Genomic DNA, 23,140 nt, shown 5'->3' on the forward strand with positions numbered 1-23,140 from the left:
ATCCAGAAGACTTCTTTTAGAAGATGGAAGCTTGAGCATCTAAAATACTTGGAATATCAGTTTTAAAGTACACATTATCTGAAATACAAAGCGTACCTCAAAATGGAACAGAAGGCCAGAAAGTAAGTGTTCTTAGCAGGTAAGCATACAGAAGGTCCTCTCTGTACAGAGATGGGGGGTGAACGGTAGTTTGGGGAACCCCTACTTTCCTTCATATTCTTCTTCAGAAACAGGCCACTTAACCAGATTTTTCTCTTAAATGGACTTTTTTCTTCCACAGTAGAGTAGCACTTAAGCAGCACTAGGTAATACTAAAGCAGCTGGCAGACACAGGTAAAAAGTGTTCATCTTAGGGCAGCATGTGCTGCTTGCACTTTCTCATCTCCTTGTAGGGAAAGGACAGATGAGAGTATCCTGCACACTGTATTCATGCTGCCAGTAAGAACGTGCTATGCTGTGTGATTTTTAAGTGCCATTGTTAATGAAGATGTACCTCATTCTCTCAATGAAGGGTCTTTCTGTTATGCTTACCTGACACACAAAGTCAGTGACTATCCTGTGAAAGCTGGAATTCTTGAATCCAAATCCTTTCTCTCCTGTGCACAGGGCCCTGAAGTTTTCAGCAGTTCGAGGGACAATATTTGAAAATAGCTCCATAGTTATGTGTCCTAAAGGTTCATCATCAGCAGAAACTTCAAAATACACAACAGGGTTAGTGTCCTTTGACAGTCCTGCTGCCAGAGATAAGTGTCCCTTCTGTAGTTCTGACAAGCTTTGCTGGCATTCTTCAAACCTCCTCTTGAAAGAATTAGCCAGTTCCTGGCTTTTAAATCTGACTGCAAGTTGCTCCACTTTTACTTCACCATCTGAAAATAGACCAGAGAACAGGTTTCTTTAGTTCTGTTCAGTATAGTTGGAAACAAATACCTTTTGTTTTATATAATCTCCAGGTAAAAACAAAGCCACAGAAGCTACAGAACACTTAGAAAAAACGAAAACCACCTGAAAAAACTCACCAGCATAATCTGTGGCTGTCCAAATTAAAGCATTGTTTGATGTATCAGAGGGCACCAAGTTCATTTCTTTGGTGATGACATGGTTTGCACAGACTTTAAGAACCTGGTCTCTTCTCATTAGGACTCTATAGTATTTCTTCTGTGTATGGAAGAGGATCTTTATCTCCCCAACACCACGCTCCTTCCACTGAGTAGCATCCCTGTCCCATCTGTAAAGTTTTGCCCTCTCTTTGAAGAGAATTTCTTCATCTTCTTCTCCAGATTTTACTTCCACCTAAAAACCAGAGAGCTACTGTCACCAACAGTATTAACCAGTATTACATACACTTTCAATGATTCTGACATACTAGTATGCAAAATTACTCAATGTGTTCCTTTCTCCAAGACCATATTCATCACACACCAAAATGAGTAAATGTCTAGCCTTTTCCAAATTTAAGAGCTCAACAAATTCCACTACTTGAGATTAATTATAGCACTGCAATACTACTTTGCCATGCTGCATATGATTTTGGTGGGTGTTTGTTGGGTTGTCTTTCCAAGTGTTTTTTTTTGTTTGTTTGTTTCTTTGTTTTTTGATTGTTTTTCTTTCTGTGTTTGATTTGGGGTTTTCTTCTTCTTCCTGAAGAATAAAAACCCACTATCAGATGTTCTGGCAAGCTTCTGCTAAGGAAAAGCTTCAGGTCTGCTGAATGACATGCAAACCGAGAACTGAAGATGTATTACCATTCCAGGCATTACTTTTCTAACACTGTTGAAGAACTTGATAATTTGCATTTGAACAGAATAAACACCAACAAAATATAACAAACTGAGGCCTGACTGCTGTACCTGCTCACTTTATATACCTGTCTTTAGTGATCACATCATCTTAAGATAAGGAACACTTGAAAGAACTAGAGATACAAGACAACTATTTGTGGAGGGAGAAATAAGATTGGAGAAGCAGCAAGTAAGGGAAGAAAGAAAAAAAATCACAGAAGTCATAATATGACACAGAGATGAGCGTAGGCATTCCAAGTTCTGAAGGAGGCTGAAGGCATGTTACAAAATACATCACATTTGCTGTTCAACTCAAACAGCACTGCATATTGTTTATTTGCACTGTTTTGCTTAATAATTATACTAATCTAGAATTAAATTTACCAGATAACATCAGAAAAATTTTAAATGGCTATTATAACACTACAGCTAAATACCAAATCAAGATATGAACTGTGTGAAGGCTCACTCAGTAGCTTATAAGGCTACCTTCAAAGCAGAAGGTCCTCCTACTTCTTGAAAACCAATTTATTTTCAAATAACAAAGTTAGTTCAGGTGAGGTTAACTGTACTACATCTTTATTGCTCAGTGATTCTAGAAATCTGTTGCTTAGTTCAGAGTAAAACTTTTATTTAAAAAGTTTTATTTTTAATTAAAGGCATGGCTTTCTTAGAACTTCATCTACAAGTCACTGATACAAAGCCACAGCTGAGTTGTACTGGCACTAACAGCTACTCAGTTGTTCCTCTTGGTTTTCAAATGTGCTACAATGAATCAGATTTAGCTTTTACAAGTTATGTGTATGAATACGGTCAAGGTATAATGAAATAAAAGATTTTAACTGATGCACCAAACAATTCCCCAGTGCTAAGCTGTACTAGGATTTAAATCAGCAGGTGCTCTACATAAGCAGTGCAAGAAATTAGTTAGTTAAGCAAAGCATTTAAAAAAAACTTGCTGTGTTAGTAGACATGCTTATGTTAATGTTGGTTTATATGCCAAAAGTCACCTTACCTCTGGTAAGGACACAATCGGCTCAAAGTGGATATCATCACTATGTACCACCTCATCATCACTACCACCTTCATCTTCATCTGCTTTACAGGCTGTCTCTCCAAACACAGCTGCTCCTGTATTTGCCCATTTGAAGTTTTTATCTACAATTAAGAGAGTTACATTTTAAACTTTGTGGAGTTTTTTTCCTTCATGACAAGAACTTGCTAAAAATTGTGGATAATTGATTATCAGTAGAACTTTGGTGCACAAAGGGTGTGATTTACGGAACAAAAGTCCAGATGAGCGTCTTTCTTAGAGACTAGTTTAACTCACCTTTTGAGCCAAAAGCAAAGTTTCCAGAGTTTTTGGAAGCCAAATCTGCAAATGACAAGCCTGCAGTATTGCCGAAACCAAATGAGATGACTCTGTTTTCTATCAAAGAAGAGGAAAAAGTCAAAGGTTCTTCTCTGCCTCATCTACAGAAAAGCACAGTTAGGTGCCTACCAAAAAAACCCCAAACAGAACATACCCCTGACCATACCTTGCGTTGACTCTGAATCACTTCTTTTAGTTGACAAGTCTACAGGTGTGTCCTCAGCTGATCCAGTCTGTGATACACGTACAGTTTCTGTGGTGGAATCCGGTTCTTCATTGTTGGTAGCTGACTGAACAACGACTGTCACTTCACTGGTTGATGCAGTAGGCACCTCTCCCTCACTGGTACAGACGAAATCACTTGAGCTTGTAACCTCATTCTCCTGAGATTAATAAAAAAGGAAAGTAATAAGCAAATAAGCCAGAAGAACCTAGTATTCACACCACCTCTCAGGAGACTTAACAGTCATTTTAGACAAAAGAAAAACAAAAAAATGGGAAGAAAAATTGTTGTTATAAGCTTTCTGAAGTTCTCCATTACACGTAACACGCAAGGATATTAACTTGACAAAAAAACTGAAGTATCTCTGAAGTATTATGCTTTCAAAGAAACTAGCAACAAAAAAAACCCCACACCCAAAAAACCAACTATGATTTCCTGAAATTAGTTAGTCCTTATCTATACACACATTAGCAGTGATTTTACTACCCAAAGCAGTTTATGACAACAGCTGTACCTCCTTTCTCTTCCCAAGGAACTTTAGATCCTAGCTTCTGTTTCAGTGTTTGCAAAGATCTGAGGCACAGCCAAGAGTCAAAGTTTTCCCCCATTGGATGTTTTAGATCTCACAAGGTGAAAACCATTTAAGCATGTAGATAAGGTAACTGTACAAGTTTAATGACAAATAATAAAGATTTAGCTCTTACTTTTGTTTCTTGAGTTTTAACTTCTGCCTGGAAGTCTTCTGGACTGTCATCCTCAGTATCACTGCTGACGCCACACACAGATGTAGAAGGAACCTCAAGAGTTTCTGTTTCAGCCTTCTCCTTAGGAGCTGGTTTCTTTTCCCAAGTAGTAGCACATTCTCCTTCACTGTTGGGTTTACTTTTCCCTGTGAAAAGTGAATAAAAAGAGTAAAAATCAGTGGAAAATAGCTGGGAAGGCTGCTAAATACCAAAGTAATTTTTTTCACACCTACACTATAAAATAACCTCATGATAGCCACAGCAACTTGAAATCAGACTTCCAAGAGTTTTTTCAAATAGCACTGGTGTTTAAAACAGTGGAAGTGAAGACTGACTTATTTAGCTCCAGCTCCACCCGGAGTGACTAGAATTCATCATACCTGGTTTGCTATGGATACCATGAAATTTCCATGCAATGATGAAGAGCTCATCTGGCAGTTGCCAGTACTAATACCTTCCTATAGCATCTCTTCACATTTCAGAAGACTCAACATATACCACCTCTTTCTAGCACATATCCTCGAAAACAAAAACAAATCCAAACTTCACTTCTAGAAGTACCTACCCAGATTTTCAGTTACGGAACACAAGTCTGAGGCACACCCAAAGCAGACATAAACGTAAGATGCAAATTCACTCTTCCACACCTGTATTTTTAGTATGAAGACAAAGCATCTTTTTTTTTTCTTAATTGAACTCATGAGTATTAACTCATAATCTTAACTTAAACTATCTGCAGAAGTAGCAAGTATTCAAAGATGCAGACAACTTTTATCTTGTACAGCATCAAACCAAGCTTCATATTCAGAAGGGGCTTAAGGTAGGAAGACACACTGATGTTCTTGTTAGAGGCCACCTGAATTGTATGTTTCTAATTCAGGTACTACTTTACTAATTAACAGTTCAATGGACTGAGCTTAAAGCTGTATTTTGAGTTCAGCATCACTGCTTCTAAAAACTATCGCAGAAGACAAAATTAATCTCAGTGCCCTGTGTCCTTTAGAGTTTAAAATTTCTTTTGTTTTTTACATTTTAAGACATACCTTTTACAGGATCTTGCAATTTCTTTTTCTTTCCTGAATCACTGGGATAAAGTCTTCCATTAAGTTTCTTAACAGCTGTTTCATAGTCTTCATCTTAAATACAGGAAACAAGTGTAAGTTCTCAGTACAGAGTACTGAGAAGTCTGCATCCTCAAATACAGAGAAGTCTGCTAAACCCTTCCAATTCACAAGCCTAGCAAGCATGCATAATTGTTACTTATGTTTTAAGAGTTCCACAGGTCAGCAAGTAAATTTTCATTTCCCACACTGCATGTATGTGCTTCAGTGTGCTACTGACACTTTTCTCAGCCCAGATTATTACAGATAAATGGCACAGATTTTGTTTTCAGAAAACACATTTCTTGAGTGATTTTATTAAGGGTACCACTAAACAGAATTGGGAAGAAATACTGGAGAACTTTTAGATTAAAAATTATTAAGCTCGGGTATTTGTGGGCTTGTCTTCTCCAATTTTCTATTGAATACAATGCTGCAGAAATTCCATTTAACATACTTGCTGCTGAATAACTTAGGAGTAATTTAGTTGCATGCAATAAGATTTGATATAAATATGTCCAGTTTTAGTGTTAGGAGTTTGCTTTAGGAAAAAAGAATAAGCCATTAGTCTAGCATTTAGGGAACCTGAGCATATTCCTTTTTGATAAAAACTGCCTTGTATTTGTCTCTAAAAATAGTTACAGAAGTAACCCTCTAGCGCAAATGCAATTATTTAGTCTTACCTAAACAACTGCATTGGTAATGTGTCAATGCCCATAAAACACTATAAATACCCCTTTCCCCAAAAAAGACAACACAAAGATCAAGTTCAGCACTCCTTACCATCGTCTTCATCACTCACATATCCAGGCTTATTCTTGTAACAGAAGAATGTTGAAGGTAGCTTGAGAAAGCCAGCGAGAGCTCTCTGTTCAGGGGTCGGTGTTAATTCATAAACTATTGTAACCTCATCAGATGGAAGATCATCTTCTGATGTTATCTTCTCAGCTTTTTACAGAAATTGAACAAACCATTAAAACCAAGTAATTTCAGAACAGGGAATAACATTAGCCCTATATTGCCATTATTAGAGAACTGAATTCATTCTAAGGCAGTTAAAAATACATTTGGAGCATATATATATATATATAATTCTGTTGATTCACAGGAAACAAAAAGTTACAGGATGTTAAGACAGAGCATCCTGTTATGAAATTCTAACCTGCATGAACAATTATATCCTATACTATTGGATATAATTCTTTGGAATTCCAAATATCAGAACAGAAACAAGCCTGTTTCTTTATATTGTTATAAGGATTAAGTCCTCCTGTCAAGCAATATGCCTATGGAGAAGAGGGACAGAGGTGATATCTAGACGTAGTGAGGCAAACTTCAGGTCTGAAAAAAAGTGAAGTTGTCTACAGCAACATGTCCTACTGCACTGCGTAAAAATGCTTTAAAAGTTCTAGAAAATACTAAACGGAAACTGAACAGAACTTGTTTCAGATTAACTATGGGAAAGCTGAGCTTTTTATTAGCTAATCTCCATTTATCGCGACAGCTGTTGCTGCAACTGCTATTGTTACAAAGTTAAAAGTAATTTTTAGTTCCACTTTGTTGAAGAACAAAATATACTCCTTTCAGCCAATTTAACTAGGTTTTCTAGCAAGAACAAATACCACTATCAGTTTTACTATAGTTTTTTCTCCTCTCTCCTTCAACATGAAGCTGTCCATTCCACTTGTACTGAAAAAGAGAAAAACAAAAACAAAAACCAAAACCAAAACCAAACTCCAAACAAATAACCCCCTCCCCCCCCCCCCCCCCCCCAAAAAAAAAAAAACAACAAACCCAAACAAAACAAACAAAAGCCAAAATGAAACAGTGCCTAGTCAAAGGTTAAAGCTGGAAGCACAGCCTAGAGCAAACTGCCTCATGTATTCTTTGGTTGAGGTTTTGCTCATTTGGGTAGGGTTTTAGTGTTGTTTTGAGAGGGAGAGTTACTGGGGAAAGGTGTAAAACATGAATGCTAACTATTTATAAGAATTAACCTATAAAAGCACATCAACATCCATGCACTGGCTTTTTCAAAGAACAGCTGGATTACTTTAGTAAGTCAATCTATGTGTTAACATCCTCCAGGTCTGAGTTAAACTAGTCAGGAGAATTTGAAGCGTGCTCTCAAAAGCTCACTGTTCATTTCATTAGAAAATACTTGGTAATTCTGTAGCACAAAGTAGACAGTGAGAACCTAAACCTTCAGCTACGAACCAGACCACTGCTTACTTCCTGAGGAACACCAATTTTCCTGCTCATGCAATTCGGTATTCATCATTGCAAGAGCATACCAGGACAGAAAAGAACTGCAGTGTTTATAGACATGCCCTTTGATCCTCTGACACAACTGACACTAAAATAAAACTGGTTTTTAAAAGTAGTTTTCACCACTAGAATCTTCCAGTAGATTAAGAGTATTTAGAGAATAGTGGAATAAGAGCAAAATCCAAAGTACTAGTTAAAATTTAATACATTCCCCCCCTCGAAGTGTTCTTTCCGCAACCTTTTTGCCCCATTTGACTCTCCCTTTGATTTCAAGTTAATGATTAAGTACCAGTGTAGCTCAAACTGTGTCATGAAGATACACAGGTATCCTGCATATTATCATATGTTTTATTCTCTCAGATTAGCTGAGCAAGTGTCTCAGTTGAACTGAGTAAATTTGCACCAAGTTCACCACAGAGGTTTAAGTGTGCAGTATTTAGTTTTACAGCCATTAAAGGTTACAACAACAACAAAAAGTTTTCCTTAAGATCACAGAATTTTCAAAAAAAGAAACCTATCTTCAACAACAAAATGATTCTTCCAAAGTCAGTCAGGTAGATGGTACAAGCGTGAGCTTCCTTTAATCCGAGCAGTATAAAGCTAGCTACAGATTATACAGTTCATCATATTCAACAGACATCATTCCCAAGGAACTATCACGCAGTCTCTTTCAGTAGCCTTTGTGCAAAGTAGCTGAATAAGACAAATATACTATAAAGTCACTTCATCTTAATCCATAGGTAAAGTTCTCCATGAAGATGGTCTATCAAACACCACTGGATTAAGATTCTAGTGTTCCAAACATCCACTCAAAAGGCTTCAACAATAAAGATTAAGATTACAACATGTATTTGCCCTCAGAATAGGAAGACTGAGCAAGATGCTCACTGGTTCAGTTAACTCAATTTCTACTCACCCTCCCCACAAGAAAGTTAACTTCCCTTATTCAAAAAGGCTGCAAACATCTTAAACATATTTTCACAGGCAGCCATGAAAACCAAGAGCCATGCATGCACACATACAACTCATTCTTAAAAGACTTTTGGTTTTGTGATAATAGTACTTTCTACTTGGGGGGGGGGAATCCACACAAACCATCGTTAGTATGTGGAAGGCACAAAAAAATTAGAATGTCATGCACAACAGTTTTCACTGCTGAACTGTATTTTTGCTTTTGTTTCAACTGACATTAATACCAGGGAGGCCTAAATATCCAGCTAGTCACAATACTGATTTTTTTTTCCCCCTTTCTTCTGGATATAAAAACATCAGTTTCAATCTTTATGCACATAACCAATACAGTAACATGCAATTGTCAACTTTGATTCACTCGTAAAGCACTTGCAAAAGCTCATGACCTGACCTAAGAAAAACTTAAGTACTTCTTCAGAGAGGTGCAGAACTAGTGCGAGGTTATATTTCTTTTGAATACTGCTCTAGCACAACTTAGAAACTGCTCCCTGAAAGACATCCCCCATGAGAAAGCCTCAGATTATATTTACATTGATTAGACTTCTCAGTCATACATTATTAAGCAAAAGCTTAACACAAAGCCATCAAAAAGCTACACTGAAGACAATTATCAACTGTATATAATTACTAAGTATATAATCCTACCCTAGGTACCAGAAAAGTAAACGTGAAGAACAGTCTGAAGTACCAGCAAGGCATATTTAGTCTGTTTGTTTTTTTGTAAACACACACACGCCCTCACACACCCCAAGTGTAAAACCAGGATCAGTTTGAGGCAACAGCAGTTCTTGCCCATATGCGCTGGCACAAAATGCTTAATCACTTCACATTATGGACATTGACTGATGAAAAATTTAAACCTAACTGTTAATAAACTCCATGCACAGGGATGCCTAAAAACACAGAACAGTTGACTTTAGATCATATATACAGGTGTTCAGTGTTTAGATAAGAACAGCGCCTCCAGAAATACAATTTTGGGAAAACGGTGTTTGGAATGACATGGTATTTTGAACAATGCAGGACACAAAAGACTGTCTCATGTGCAGACAGCAATAAAAATTTGCTTTTTAAAATTAAAATGCTGTTGAACTGTGTAAGTTAAGTATGCTTACAGCAAGCATACTTCCAAGAAGCACAGTTAGTAACCAATCAAAATACAAGCTGTAAGTTTTGGTTACAGATTCTGAATATAAGCAAACTGGTTACTCAGCAAGAGAGTTCTGGCCAACTAAGGTGCACTTCACATTATACAAGTAGTATCTATCTCCAACTCTTCAGCTACTGCCTTTCTCCTGTCTACATGCTCCTTTTTTTTCAGAAGGGCTGTAGTTAACACCGATGATCTGGAAACTGAATTAAGCATTTCCAATAGGGAGGCTAAATATATTCAAGCATACTACTGTACAACCTGTCTTGAGATCTTCAAGCATCTCTCATGGAAGTGGAAAACTAAGAGATGTGTTCTCTAAAAGTAACAGGAGAATTTAATTTCTTTAGAAAAGGGGAATTTGAGAGATCCACTGTGCATGTTCAGTAAAACTGTGCCAGATAAGTGCAAGAAAATAAAGCAAGCAGAAGCTAGAAGCTTAAACAGGGCCATCCATTGTGCTAGCTCATACTAAGGGCTAGAGACATTCTCCAATAGGACAAACACAGTAGTCAAACACAGTTTTAAGGACTCTTCTTCAACATGCACATTAATTACAAGGATTACCAAGCCAACTGCTTTGCCACAGTTGGGTTACTGTCCATGTCTGCTCAAATGTTTTGATCACACATTATCACACATTCAATGCAGTACATAAATACCTTTACTATCAGGTTGCAAAGGTGTGCTTGTCCAAAAGGCCATTGGATTAGATTTAAAAAGGCTAAAATTAAATCCTAAAAAAATAAATCGTTTGGATATAAGTGTTTACCTGGAATTTTAAATGGGTAAAACAGCCTTATCCAAGTTCTGGAAGCACTCCGTGGTTGTATTACACAGCAGGAACTTTCATCTGTTAATTCTGTACAAGCTTATCCAACCCATACAGACTGCAGCTATCTTCTGTCATGTCACTTTCTTTAATAAAGACAGTATGTCTTGATAATTGAGACTAGTACGCAGATTAAAAACTTACCACCTGATTAAAACAGCCTTGCACTGCTGGGAAGCGGTACATGAAGCCTTCGAAGAAAAGTACTCCACCATTAAAATAGTAGTAAATCCCATTTTTGTCACAAAGACACTTCATCACTTTATAGTGATTATCTTGCAGCCACAACTTCTGCAAGTGCATCTTTTTCAGGCAGTGTCAGAAACTATGTAACTGAGGATGTAGTCACATGATCTCTTTTCAGGCTACGAGGCTAACATCTGGTGTTATTTAAGCTACACATCGGAAATTACAGAGGCCAATAATTAAGACTTTAAACATATGTATAAAAAGTACTTTTAGAATACCCATCTGTTCAATCACGGGGATAATTCAGAATTTAGCTGAAGCATACATTTGCTGTTCTCACACTTTACCACTCAGAGCAAAGGCCCAGGTACATACACTACCAATACAACTATCTATTTAAGTCTCAGAAAGTGAATCCACAGCTTCTTTTTTAAACATTTAAGCCTGACATTCAGGTACAGCACTTCAAAGTTATAGCTTCTATTAGAAATCCCCTTTCTCACTAATCAATAATAACTCATCTTGCATCACACACTTTCATTTTTATAAGAAAATAATTATGAATTGAAATTCACTCCTTTAGTTGAAACTTGGGAACTTGTGAAGAAGCGGGTATCTGCATTACAACTGCACAGAACTACACATTATTAAGACAACAAAGAGTAAGGAATAGTGCAGAGATGACTGCTTAATAAGTTGCACGGTTGAATACATTACTAGTTCAACTGACACTCACCTTTTTCCATAATTCTAAACGAGAAGTTCGAGGGTCCATCTTGTGTTGAAGTAGGCAAGTTTTCTACCTTGCTGTCTAGAGGCTTCTGAGGAGCACTAGAGCTTTTTGCTGGTTCAGAAACTTCCACTTCTTTCTGCGCTGTGTTCTGAGCCACTGGAATATGGTCTTCAGTCTTTTTTGGAGGATTAAAGCTGAAGCCAAAGAGAGAACCAGTAGCTGATGTATTTCCAAATGTGAATGTCTTTGATTTTTCGTTACTAAAAATGCTCTTGACAGATTCAGATCCAAATACAAACTTTGGAGGAGAAACCACTGTTTTTGTTGGTGTTTCTGTAGTGCTGGACACCTCTGCAACCTCTACAGTTACATCAGAAGTATCATCACCGTGGCTGAGGTCAGTTCTTTCTCTGGTAGTTTCTTCCAAGACAGCTACAGCATTTTTACCACAGGGAGATTCCTTTGGTGTATTTGCACGAGAAGAAAGAGGGGTTATCAGTGTCTCCCTCTCTTGGGCATGCTTTGCTTCATCAAAAATTTGCTTAAATGAGTCTGCAACATCTTGCAGCTTGAATCGGACAGCTAGAAGTTCTACTTTCCTTTCCCCATCTGCAAAGTCACATGCTGTCCATACCCACGCTCTATCAGACCCTTTCATTTGTTGCATATTCATATCTGGTGTTATTCTATGGTTGGCACATAGTTTTAGTACCTGGTCCCTTCTCATTACGATACGTACTTGTTTGTTGTCGTAGTTCTGCAGTATCTTGATATCTCCAATACCTCTCTCTTTCCACTGATTAGCATCTTTGTCATATCTGTAGAGCTTAGCTCTGTGACTGAAGACAACCTGCTCATTTTCCTCACCACTGGTCACTTCCACAAGATCAGGAAGAGGTACCACAGGTTCAAAGTACTGCCCATCTCTCTCTTCTTCTTGAGTAACATCAGAATCTTCATCTGTGCCTACTGATGTTCTACTCTGGTTCTGTTTGGCAGGAGATTTGGATGGGCTTAAGGCAGATTTAAAGCTGAAACTAAAACCTGTGGTAGACTCTCCAAATCTAAACAGATTTTTCCTTACAGGGCTACTTGCAAGAGGTGATGCATATACAGAACTACTTACACTATCATCCAATGCTTCTTCACGCAAATCATAGTTATCCCATTCCAGAGTAGGCCCAGTACTTTCAGCATGCGGCTTTATAACCAGATCAGAAGTACTGCTGGCACAAACAGAGTTTACATTTTCCTCTTCTGACAGTTTAGTTTTGTCATCTGTCAGAAAGGTTTTGAGATCTTTTAAGCCACACTTCATTTCTTCTGCTTTCTGTATAAGTTGAGCAGTCCTACCTGTATCAACAAGCTTATGGGGTGTCTGCAGTGGTATGTCTAGTAGTAGCCTCTGACATTCTTCAAACTTCTGTTTGAACTCCTCAGCCTGCTCTGGCGTCTTGAATTTTGCTGCCAAATGTTCCAACTTTGCATCACCATCAGAGAAGTCATTGGCCATCCACATCCATGCTTTGTCTGAGCCAGACAGCTGTTTCAAGTTCATTGTTGTTGTTATCCAGTGATTTGCACACACCTTCAGTACCTGCTCACGCCGCATTAATATTCTTACTTTGCCATTAACTTCATTTTTAAGAATCTTCAGGTTGCCCACCCCACGTTCTTTCCACTGGCTTGTTTCTGGATCAAACCTGAATAGCTTGACTCTTTGGGAGTACAACACTTTCTCATCTTCCTCTCCTGTAAATGGCTCTACTTTTTCAGGCATTTGAACTATAGGTTCAAAATGGATATCATCACTATCCTCTGTCTTATACACATCATCATCCTTCTCGCCAAGGTCAGCAGATGTGTTGGCTTTGTGATCCATTTTAGAATCCTGTGAAGAAAACAGCTTTTCACCTGCGCCTGAAAAGCCTTTGAAGTCAGGGTCTTTTTTGCCAAACTGAAAGCCTTCCCTGGGAGTATTTTTTGCAAGTTCGGCAAAAGTAAAAGTGCTGCTATTCTGCCCAAAAACAAAGTCACCTTTCTCCTTGCCTGCTGCCTCTTGAAATTGGAATGTAATTCCACTATCTGAAGGCAGTTCCTTTTTATCTTTTTCATCAGTGCTTTTTAAGAAGCCAGTCGTACACTCTTTGGATGGCTCATCTTTCTTAGTGGTATTTTTATTAGACTCCTGTATCCCAAATTTAAATCCATTTGCAGGTACTGGCATTGCAAAGCTAAATCCTTCCTTTGCAGGCTTACTTTCAGTATCAGTAGGAATCTGAAATGTAAATGACGGTGCCTTGCCTGGCTCAAGACCAAACTTAAAGCCCTTTTCTAAAAAATCACACTTAAAGCCTGTTCCCAGCTGTCCTCCAGCAGGTTCAGGTAACTTACATTTCATGCCAAGAGCAGGAGCTGGTGAAGAATCACCAGCAGTCTTACCAGATGGATTTGGTGTTTGGCAAGCTACGCAGGCTGGTGAAAAACCTTCATTCCTTACAAAACAAGTACTACAATCCCACTGCCCTTCTTTTTTAGTAAAAAGCCCTTCAAATCCGTTTTTCTGTGGCTTACTTGAATCAAACTTGGGAGCAGGGGATGCCTGCACAGTAGGCATAGGGGCATTTGGCTGACTTTGAGAGTTAGGACCATGACAAGAACGACAGTTCACATCTTTTGCTTCATTTTGGACTAGGCATGCAGAGCACTCCCACTGACCTTCCTTTTTAGAAAAAGCAGTACTCAAGTCATTTTGAACAGCCTTTGGAGCAACTGCTTGGCCAAATTTAGAGGAAGTTTCTTGACCAGATATTGCTGCATTGGTTTTGTTCGGATTCTGGCAGGCAACACCCTTGGAAGCAGTGGGTTCGTTTTTTACTGAATGGACAGTGGAGTCCCATTGACCTTCCTTTTTAGCAAAAGCAGATCCAAATGTGTCCTGCACAGTGTTACCACCGGCTTTGACACTTTCAGCAGTACCAGTTAATGGCGTGCCATGTGTTGCCCACATATCTGGGTTTGGATTTTGACATGATACACAACTCTTCACAGTTGCATCATTTGGAACTGAACATACTTTACACTCCCATTGATCCTTCTTCAAGAGATGCTGCTCAAGCCCACCAGAAGAATAGGTATGCAGAGCTTCCTTTCCAAATGAAGAAGTGCTAGTGCTAAGTGCAGCTGATGCAGCTGTAAGGCTGTCTTTGTTATCAGATTCACTGCTCACCCCATTTTTTGGTAACTGAAAGCCAAAGTTTAGGGTCCCAGAAATGGATCTGCTAGGCTCCTTGATGTCCTGATTTGTTGTTTCCCTTGTTGTCCCACTACTCTGAGTCGCAGATGCCTCGACATTTGATCCCAAGGTTTTCAAAATATTCTGAGACTCCTCAAACTTACTTTTGAAAAGCATTGCTTCCTCAGGTGTTTTAAATCTAATTGCAAGCTGTTCTGGTTTTGGCAACTCGTCTGCATAATCTACAGCATGCCATACAAATGACTTATCTGATCCAGCATTTGGAGTTAACTTCATATCAGTATTTATGTAGTGATTTGCACAGATTTTCAGCACTTGGTCCCGTCTCATTAAGAGACGAAATTTGCCAGATACTTTATGTTTCAGTATTTTCACATTGCCAATACCCCTTTCTTTCCATTCTTTAGTTTCTGCATCAAAACGAAAGAGCTTGCCTCTGTTGCAGAAGAATTCTTCTTCATCTTCCTCACCTGTCTTTACTTCAATCTTGTCAGGCAGTGGCACCACAGGATCAAAATGAGGACCATCATCATCCTCATCTCCGCCATGGGTGCTTCCTCCCTCTGTTTCATGACCTCTATTGGCCAAATCAGAATTTGAAGTCATATATAAAAGCTTGCTTGGTTCTTGAGCATGAAATGTATCTCCCTTCTCAAACCCCAGGGTTTTGTGTGTATTTTGTCCCATGCCCTCTCCAAAAGAGATGCCTGGAGTATGTTTATTGCCAAAAGTAAAGGTATTTCTTTGACTGTTTAAGCGATCGTTAACTGGCTTTTGTTCCATGTATCTGTCATCTTGTAAAGGTTTATCTGATGTCAGAAGACTTAAGAGGCTGTCGTTGTTACTAAAAGCTGTATTACCAGACGGTGTTCCAACTTGAAGAGAAGGAAAGGTGAAGTCTCCATCATTAGACTTGAAGTTATTGTTGAATTTAAAAGTTGTTGGCTGACTCAACTGTGCTGGTGGTGGCACAGGTGGTTTTGATCCTTCTGCTGTTCCTGGCTGTCCAAATTTAGACTTTGGAGTTTCTACCACTATTGATTCTACAGGCTTTGTGAAATATCCTGGTTTAGGCAATGATGGATTTGTGCTTGCTGGTGGAACACTGTAATTGTAATAATCATCACCCACACGGGGAGAAATGAGTCCAGTAGCAGGAGAATCAAAACGCAGAGGTGTGCCATATATATCTTGGGAAAACATACAAGAAGGGTTTTGCAGAGGTGGTGTATGCATCGGCTGTTGGTAAGCATATATATGCTGCTGAGGTGCAAGTCGGTTCATGCCATAGACAGGAGCCTACAGAAAAAGTAAAACCAAGTGTTTTGCTTATTATGGTAACATAGAAGACAAAGTCTTACTGTGCTGAAGCCCACATAATGTACTCTTTAAAGCAGGGCAATGCTTTCACATGAGTTCAAGCTAATTTTAACTTAAACTGTTTAGTTTAAATCTCGAAGGGCATCTGAAAACAAGGGGCACAAGGTGAGTGGGTTGTTTTTTGTTGTTTTATTTGTTTTTGTTTTTGTTTTTTTTTACAAGAAAAGCCCTGAAAACCCCATTCTGTTCTGCCATACAACTTGTGGTGGGGAGGGAGGAAGTTGTGTGGAAATTAAGTGCTTGATATCATACGTACCCTGTAAAGGACATGTACTACCACATTACAGACATATTGCGCTGGCTTTCCCTCCCAAACTTCACATCCCCAGAATGAGGCAGAGATAAATGATCAGTTTAACCCCAGCAATTCAAGTTTACCAAACACTATTTAAGGAATTGCAATTACATCCAACTGCATACAGAATCAAAAGCGGTCATTTTCAGCAGATCGTTGGAAATAGTTTAAATGGATAGATCTGTTCTTACCTTTGTTGGTGTTACATTGGTTGGGGCAGTTCTGAGAAGATACTGAGAGTTATAGGCAGGTGACTGGCTGTAGTAAACAGAGGGGCCAGTGGTAGCAACTAAAAAAGAACAGCAGGAAAACAGTTTATACATAGTTTTTATGTTGTTGTTTTAAATGGACTCTCCCCAGCAATCAGTTTTTAATTTTGAATCATTAAAACAATTAACATTATTTTCAAAAGTCTTACTTGGTTTAGCTAAGCATTTAGACAGAAATTCAGCAGATACCTGTTAATGGAGCTTCATGAAGATTTTGTGGTCTCTGATAACCCTCTGACATTGTATCTGCTCCATAGCTTTCAGCAGGCCACCGATGAGATGATGCATTTGAGTTGGAATTATTAAGCTTCATTTCTTGCATTTCATTCTGACAAGACAGTGTGCCAATCAAGGGTATAAGTATGTATTACATAAGCATTTTTAGAAGAAAACAAAAGGAATGATCCCTACCCTTTTGCTAGTTAAAAGAATGCTCAAGCTCAGGGGAAGAAGGAGAAAAAAAAAAGAGGTACCCCTCCCAGAATCATCCAAAACCTGCCCATGCAGTAGAATCAACTAGGATGTAAAGACCTTTAAGATCATCAAGTTCAACCTTTATCCCAGGATTGACTGCCGTTACCTCTTGTCCTGTCACTTGTTACTTGGGTAAAAAGATCAGCCACCTCCTCTCTCCATCCTCCTTTCAGGTAGCTGTATAGAGCAATAAGGCCCCCCGAGCCTTCTCTTCTCCAGACTGAAGAATCACATCTCCCTCAGCCCTTCCTCAACAGACTTGTGCTCTAGACCCTTCACCAGCTCTGTTGCCCTTTTCTGGACCTGCTCCAGCAGTACAAAGTACTGAGATTGTATTCTAAATCCAGAAATAAAAGCATCAGACCCAACTGGAAGAGAACCAAGCTGATGAAAGAACAACTCTCTGCATACAGTCCTTAGGCTGCCTCTACACCCCTGCCCATGTCCCAGGTAAGAGTTTTCAAGCAAAAAGATTTAATCCTGCGCTCAATTTAGGTGGATGTTTATAGAAGATAATTTCACAGATTTAAGTAGTAGTCCAGGAACTGTAAGTTAGCCCATGCTATTATCACTAAATCCTTATAATCACTCAAAGTGTTCTTCACTGGATATAGTGACAAAATTGCTTACCTTTAAAGCTTCCACTTGCTGACAGATCATTTGAAGTATAGACCTGTGATCTTCTGCCCACTGAGGAGGAGTTTTAGGAGAAAACTAGGGAAAAAAAAAATAAAAGAGCTATTTTAATCATGTTAAGTTTCTTCCAATGTAACTATCCCCTGAAATAATAATTACTTAATTTACCTTGTAGCTCTTAGATGGTGAAAGAGAGAACCTAGTTGGTGATGGAGTAGAGTGTTTCACCTCTGAATCTACAGCTCGTGAGAGCCCATTTCTGAAGGCAGGGACACCCTCCTCAGCATTCTCGCCAAGCTCCTGGATCACTGTATCTAGCATTTCCCTCACAGTTTCAATAGACACTGGCAGCTGCAGAGTTATTTGAAACATAAGTCACGATTGCAATTCTCCCTCAGAGCAAGACAGACTATATTCAGAATTCTAGTTGAGCAATTATAAGGCTTTCATTACAAAAATACTCTTTTCAGCAAAGCTGTAAACCTGCTTTAGAGGTTAATGTAAAAAACATGAAAAATTAACATAATTAACGTAACAAAACCAATTCACACAAACATTAATTCTGTTTTTTCAAACTACTAACCTCTATAAAAAGATAGCAGCAAAAGCCATGTGTTTACATTACAGCTTTTAGCCACAGAGTAGTCTGAATGGTTGAATGAACCAGCTATCGTCTGACTGGTTACAAAAGTTACCCAGTTTATCACTCCACTAGTGTTAAGCAGGTTATTTGATATGAGCAAAGAAATAGGTTCAACTTGCCTTCATGCAAGCCTGGTCTTAAAACTAACAAATGCAAACAGCTTGGTTTTGAAATAATAACTAAAGCCACGACACGTCTTGAAACAAGTTTTTAAGGCAAGAATTACTTACTTTCTCAGTTACTGACATATCTGAGGAGCTTTCCTCAATGATCTTCATTAAATAATGCTTGCTTTTAAGAAGATAGGTTTTGTGCTCTTCTTGTTCTTCTGGCAGCATGGTATCATTTTCCATCTCTTCTGCCTTTCTTTGGAAGATCTAAAGAACAGGATGGTGATTAACTAAGAACAGTCAGAAGACAACCGAATAAAGCAAATGATTTTAGGATTAATGCAATTTATATTACCATGGCAAGATTCCAGTATGAAACCACACTGTTAATAGCTTCAAATGCTAATAAAGCATCATCAGTTTTGCCATCAACTGCGTCCAACATTGCAAATGCTATACGCGCCTCTTCTTCATACGCTGCAACCTGAAAGACCTACAAAGAAAGTGAAAGACAACTCATACCTAACAACGCAATGACACAACCATTATTTTCTTTTTATTCCTATAATCAGGGAAAATGTTTTTTAAAGGAGGCTGGTACTAAGGGTGTTTACTGCCTTCCAATCATAGTTTTACAGGTTGTAAATAAAGTTGTAAGGGAAGATTCTCCTCCCCATCCCCCCCATCAGACACTGATACTATTAAATCTCTTCATTAATACTTTCATAGCAGTAACAGTACAAGTCATACAATGCAGAGAAAAATACCAGAAGTACACAAATTTATGACATATACCCTCTCTTACTTCAGCTTTGGCTTAATCTGTACCTGAATGTCTACACTATGGAAGTGTTTGAAGAGAGGATCAGTAGGTTCAGGAATACTCCTCTTCTTTTTGATGATTTCCAGCATAGGCAAAACTTTCTTCCAGTAATAGACACTTCGCCCAATGTATTCCTTCTGGTCATAGAAAGAGTTAAGGCTAATGCCCTGGTGAAGAAAAGAGAACAGAAACAGAAGTTTTTCAACAAATTCAGATATCAACAAATTCTCCTGATTTTTTGAGAAGTCCCAGGAGTGCTTCTCTGAAACACGAGATGAACCTCAGAGGGGTTATCTTCAACCCCTATCATAAGACAGACATGGACCTGTTGAAGCAAGTCCAGAGGAGGATCACCAAGCTGATCAAAAAAGTGGGAGCACCTCTGCTACAAAGACAGGCTAAGAGAGCTAGGCTTGTGCAGCCTGGAGAAGGCTCATGGGAGACCTTAGAACAGCCTTCCAATACCTAAAAGGGGCCTACAAGAAATCTGGAGAGGGACTTCTGACAAGGGTGTGTAGTGATAGGACTAGGGGGAACAGCTTTAAACTGAATGAGGGTAGATTTAGATTAGAGAAGTATAGATAGAGGATAGATTTAGATTAGGAAAAAAATTTATTTACTGTGAGGATGGTGAGGCACTGGCACAATTTGCCCAGAGAAGCTGTGGCTGCCCCATCCCTGGCAGTGTTCAAGGCCAGACTGGCTGGGGTTTTGAACAGCCTGGTGTAGTGGAAAGTATCCCTGCCCATGGCAGGGTGGTTGGAACTGGATGATCTTTAAGGTCCCTTCCAACCCAAACCATTCTATGATTCTGAGACACTATAGCTTAAGACAGCGTACTTCATAGGGTGACTAGAGCAACTAATTTTCCTGACAAAATAAACAGCCCTTCTCAAGAATATATTCTCAATCTCATTGCTCCCCCAATGCCTGCTTATAGTTTGGAAAAATAAGAGAGGAAAAACACCTCAGCTTCTACACGGTTAAAAATAATCTCAGCTTACTGTTTTTTGCAGGCTTTTTGCCCAGTGAATAATTAAGGAAGGCTGAAGGCCATGCTTCACCAGTGTTCGCAGAGTACTTAATCCATGCTGTACGATAAGCCTCAGTTTTGCTGCTGTTCCTGGTCTAAATATCAGAAGAAGAAACATTTCTTGATTAGTATTCTCTTTTTTTCATTTGTTCACACATCATGTGCCTGCAGTTTTTGTCCCAAGCTGCCTCTAGTTTAGAAATGCATTGCTAGAAACTAAAATCCCGTTTTTCAAAATCTTTCAAGCATACCAAATCCCTACTAGAACAGAATGAGTCACAAAATAAATCAATTTTACAAAAATCTTAGGACCAAGCAGAAGCTGCCTGAAGTCTTAGTCAAACATTTCCAAACTGAAAAAGCCTTACGTTGTTTTTCTCTGAATAAGAGTACGAACAGCATCCCACCAGGATTTTTGCTTTTCGGTATAGAGCTGTTTGCACACTGGCAATGGTAAGAATTGAGGCTGATGTGCACCGTAGTGAGAATTAAACTTTTCTTGCAATTGTAAGTTGCTGGTGAATACCACCCCAAGGAGGAATACCTAGTTTTGTAAAAATAAATAAATAAAAGGTATTAAATACCAAAAAAACCTTAAATTGTACAGCACATTTCAGAGTTTGACTGTTTACTTACTTCAAGGTCCAACAGGCAAATGGATTCAGGAGCATCTGTCTCAAGTCTTGATGTTTCTTGGGGCAAGTGAAAAAGCTGTTTTAGCCATTTGCGCATTGGGGGCAAGACTGACATAGAGTTCCACTGTAAGCCAAGCCACACAAGGTGCTGGAGACTGTCATTGTGCATTCGAACAGCACCTATGAAAAAAAACGCAGCTGGATGCAGATGTCCACTTCCAACAAGTCAGCAAGACTTGCACCTGATGAAAGCTGGATTTCACATTTCACTCTGTCAAAGCAGCCAAAGGTATTCTGCAAACCAACTAGCATTAAGATTCCAACTTTCATTTAAGAAAGATTACAAACTTCAAATTAGCCAAGTAGACAGTTCAACTGAGTGCTCAAGCAATCTGAGGGGGATGACTCTCAGATTTCCCTTCCCTTCCATCCTTATCATATGCAGTTCAACAGGCAACTGTTTTTTAGAAAATCTGTTCATTTCTCCTAAATCTTTAAGGAATTATTAAAGAAGCACTTCTTTACTTTGCAAGAAAGTCTAAGTCTTGCCTAGGACATTAGGGCAACTTTGGACAGCTATTCCAGGTATTTGTCTTCTGTTGCAATATGAAGTATGTTTAGAAGAGATTCTAGTACAGAAAGTTGTGCTGAGTTTCACAAAGTAACAGCTCTTACCAGTATCATATTTATTAAGTTCCATTTGCACTGGTGCTTGTGTACTGATATTTCCAATATCATTCGTGCCAATAAAAGACCTCTCTCTAGAAGCTCCACTCTCAAACAGGCTATCAAACAACGTAAAGGAACCAGTCTTGTTTGCAAATGATTCCACAATCTCTTTAAAGAAGTCTTGCTTGCCATGGCTTAAGTTCAGCAGCATGTGACCTAGAAAACAGAAATATCACTCTACATACATAAAGCAGTGAATGCAAATAGCATTTGATACACTGGACTGTTCTTGCTACCACAGGCTGGGTAGGAACTGGGACTTCCCCTTATGAAGCTTACAGATAGTTATGTTCTCCCTGTAATTAGGTCAGTGTTCCAGCACATAGGCTTTCCAAGCTCTTAGTGACAACAATCCCAAGGCATTAGTAAATCCAGTTCTTCAAGAAAACAAGGCCATCTTATTATTACTACTATTCTAGTAGGCCTTGCAAATGTCCTTAAAATAAGTAGCTGTCATATAAGTAGAAGCCTGTCTTACCAAAAATACACTCTGAAAGAGCTGAACCTGATGTCTAGGGGGTTTCACTTGTTTTCATCTAGGTCCGCAAGAGTTTTAGACTGGAAAACTGCCTATACTTAGCGGCAAAATGAGCAAAGCTGATTAACAAGTAAGAGGATGGAAAGGACACAGATATTTTCTTTTCCTATTGGGGCTAAAAATACTAGCAAAATAGTATTAGCAGGCAGAAGCCATTCCCAGTAGTTTAAGAGACCATGAAAGTTAAATTCCATTTTAGTTTGCTGGAGAAGCAAAAAGGAAACATCCGTAAAAGACATGCTCTACTAGCATGCTAAAGAGGAGAAAACATGACTTCAGGTGTCAGGACAAAACTATTGTTTTGTTTTACACATGCAGTCAGAATCTAGGTTTTACTACATACTGAATTGTTAACATTACACCTCAAAATAACGAATGTATTCTTTAACAAACCACTTAGCCTTTAATGCTGTAACACTAAAATAAAATTATTTATTACCAGACTGGCTTTTTCGATCACAGGCCAACATTTCTAGTGTATCTTGTCCAGTCTGATCCCCCTTTATTAGTTTTGACTTTGGTTTAGGAACCTGGTGAAGCATGGAGAAAACTGTTACAACTTTTTCACAGTAAAAGCACATCATTTACATCAGTCTTATCAATTCGGAAAAAAGTTTATTTATAGCGATGAAAAAAATACACAATTCATTCACAGGGTACCATGTCACATATCCTGGGGCAGGAGGGAATGGAGTGGGGATTCAACCCAAACCCCAAAGTGAGCAATTATAGATATTGCAAGTAACATTATGTGCCCACAGGAGCAAGTAATACCTGGAACGCAAGCAGTGGCATAAAAAAGGACAAATTAATTTTACTTCTTAAAGCACAGAATTAAGCTTGAGTTTTTAGTTCTGTCTACACAAAAGGCATATAGGAACTACTCAGCTCATACCCCTCCCTCCCCATAGCAATAAGCCTAATACTTAATATACGTATCTGTATTACAGAAAAGGGAATAT

The 23,140-nt window shown here is 38.7% G+C and overlaps 1 protein-coding gene across 2 annotated transcripts in view; it reads right to left on the reverse strand.

Annotated features, from left to right (window-relative positions):
• RGPD4 (RANBP2 like and GRIP domain containing 4) overlaps positions 1-23,140 on the reverse strand; it is a 30,285-nt gene that overhangs the window by 1,800 nt on the left and 5,345 nt on the right. Inside the window, exons 7-28 of one of the 2 annotated variants that reach the window (XM_057422411.1) lie at positions 22,618-22,708; positions 21,587-21,796; positions 20,913-21,091; positions 20,645-20,820; positions 20,248-20,371; positions 19,249-19,410; positions 18,776-18,913; positions 18,541-18,687; positions 17,836-18,018; positions 17,662-17,745; positions 16,747-16,885; positions 16,480-16,577; positions 11,361-15,912; positions 10,266-10,340; positions 6,000-6,164; positions 5,160-5,252; positions 4,078-4,262; positions 3,338-3,533; positions 3,109-3,207; positions 2,794-2,936; positions 1,017-1,290; positions 532-866 (exon numbers count right to left, since the gene is read on the reverse strand). In XM_057422411.1, coding sequence (XP_057278394.1) covers positions 532-866; positions 1,017-1,290; positions 2,794-2,936; positions 3,109-3,207; positions 3,338-3,533; positions 4,078-4,262; positions 5,160-5,252; positions 6,000-6,164; positions 10,266-10,340; positions 11,361-15,912; positions 16,480-16,577; positions 16,747-16,885; positions 17,662-17,745; positions 17,836-18,018; positions 18,541-18,687; positions 18,776-18,913; positions 19,249-19,410; positions 20,248-20,371; positions 20,645-20,820; positions 20,913-21,091; positions 21,587-21,796; positions 22,618-22,708 — 7,848 coding nt within the window. The remainder of the gene's footprint in view (positions 1-531; positions 867-1,016; positions 1,291-2,793; positions 2,937-3,108; positions 3,208-3,337; positions 3,534-4,077; positions 4,263-5,159; positions 5,253-5,999; positions 6,165-10,265; positions 10,341-11,360; positions 15,913-16,479; positions 16,578-16,746; positions 16,886-17,661; positions 17,746-17,835; positions 18,019-18,540; positions 18,688-18,775; positions 18,914-19,248; positions 19,411-20,247; positions 20,372-20,644; positions 20,821-20,912; positions 21,092-21,586; positions 21,797-22,617; positions 22,709-23,140) is intronic. The other variant, XM_057422412.1, reaches the window with a different exon arrangement.

The sequence above is a fragment of the Pezoporus wallicus genome, unplaced genomic scaffold, assembly GCF_028554395.1.
Source record: "Pezoporus wallicus isolate ANWC-B61680 ecotype Strahan unplaced genomic scaffold, APGP_CSIRO_Pwel_v1 contig_5785, whole genome shotgun sequence".
Lineage (NCBI taxonomy): Eukaryota > Metazoa > Chordata > Aves > Psittaciformes > Psittacidae > Pezoporus > Pezoporus wallicus.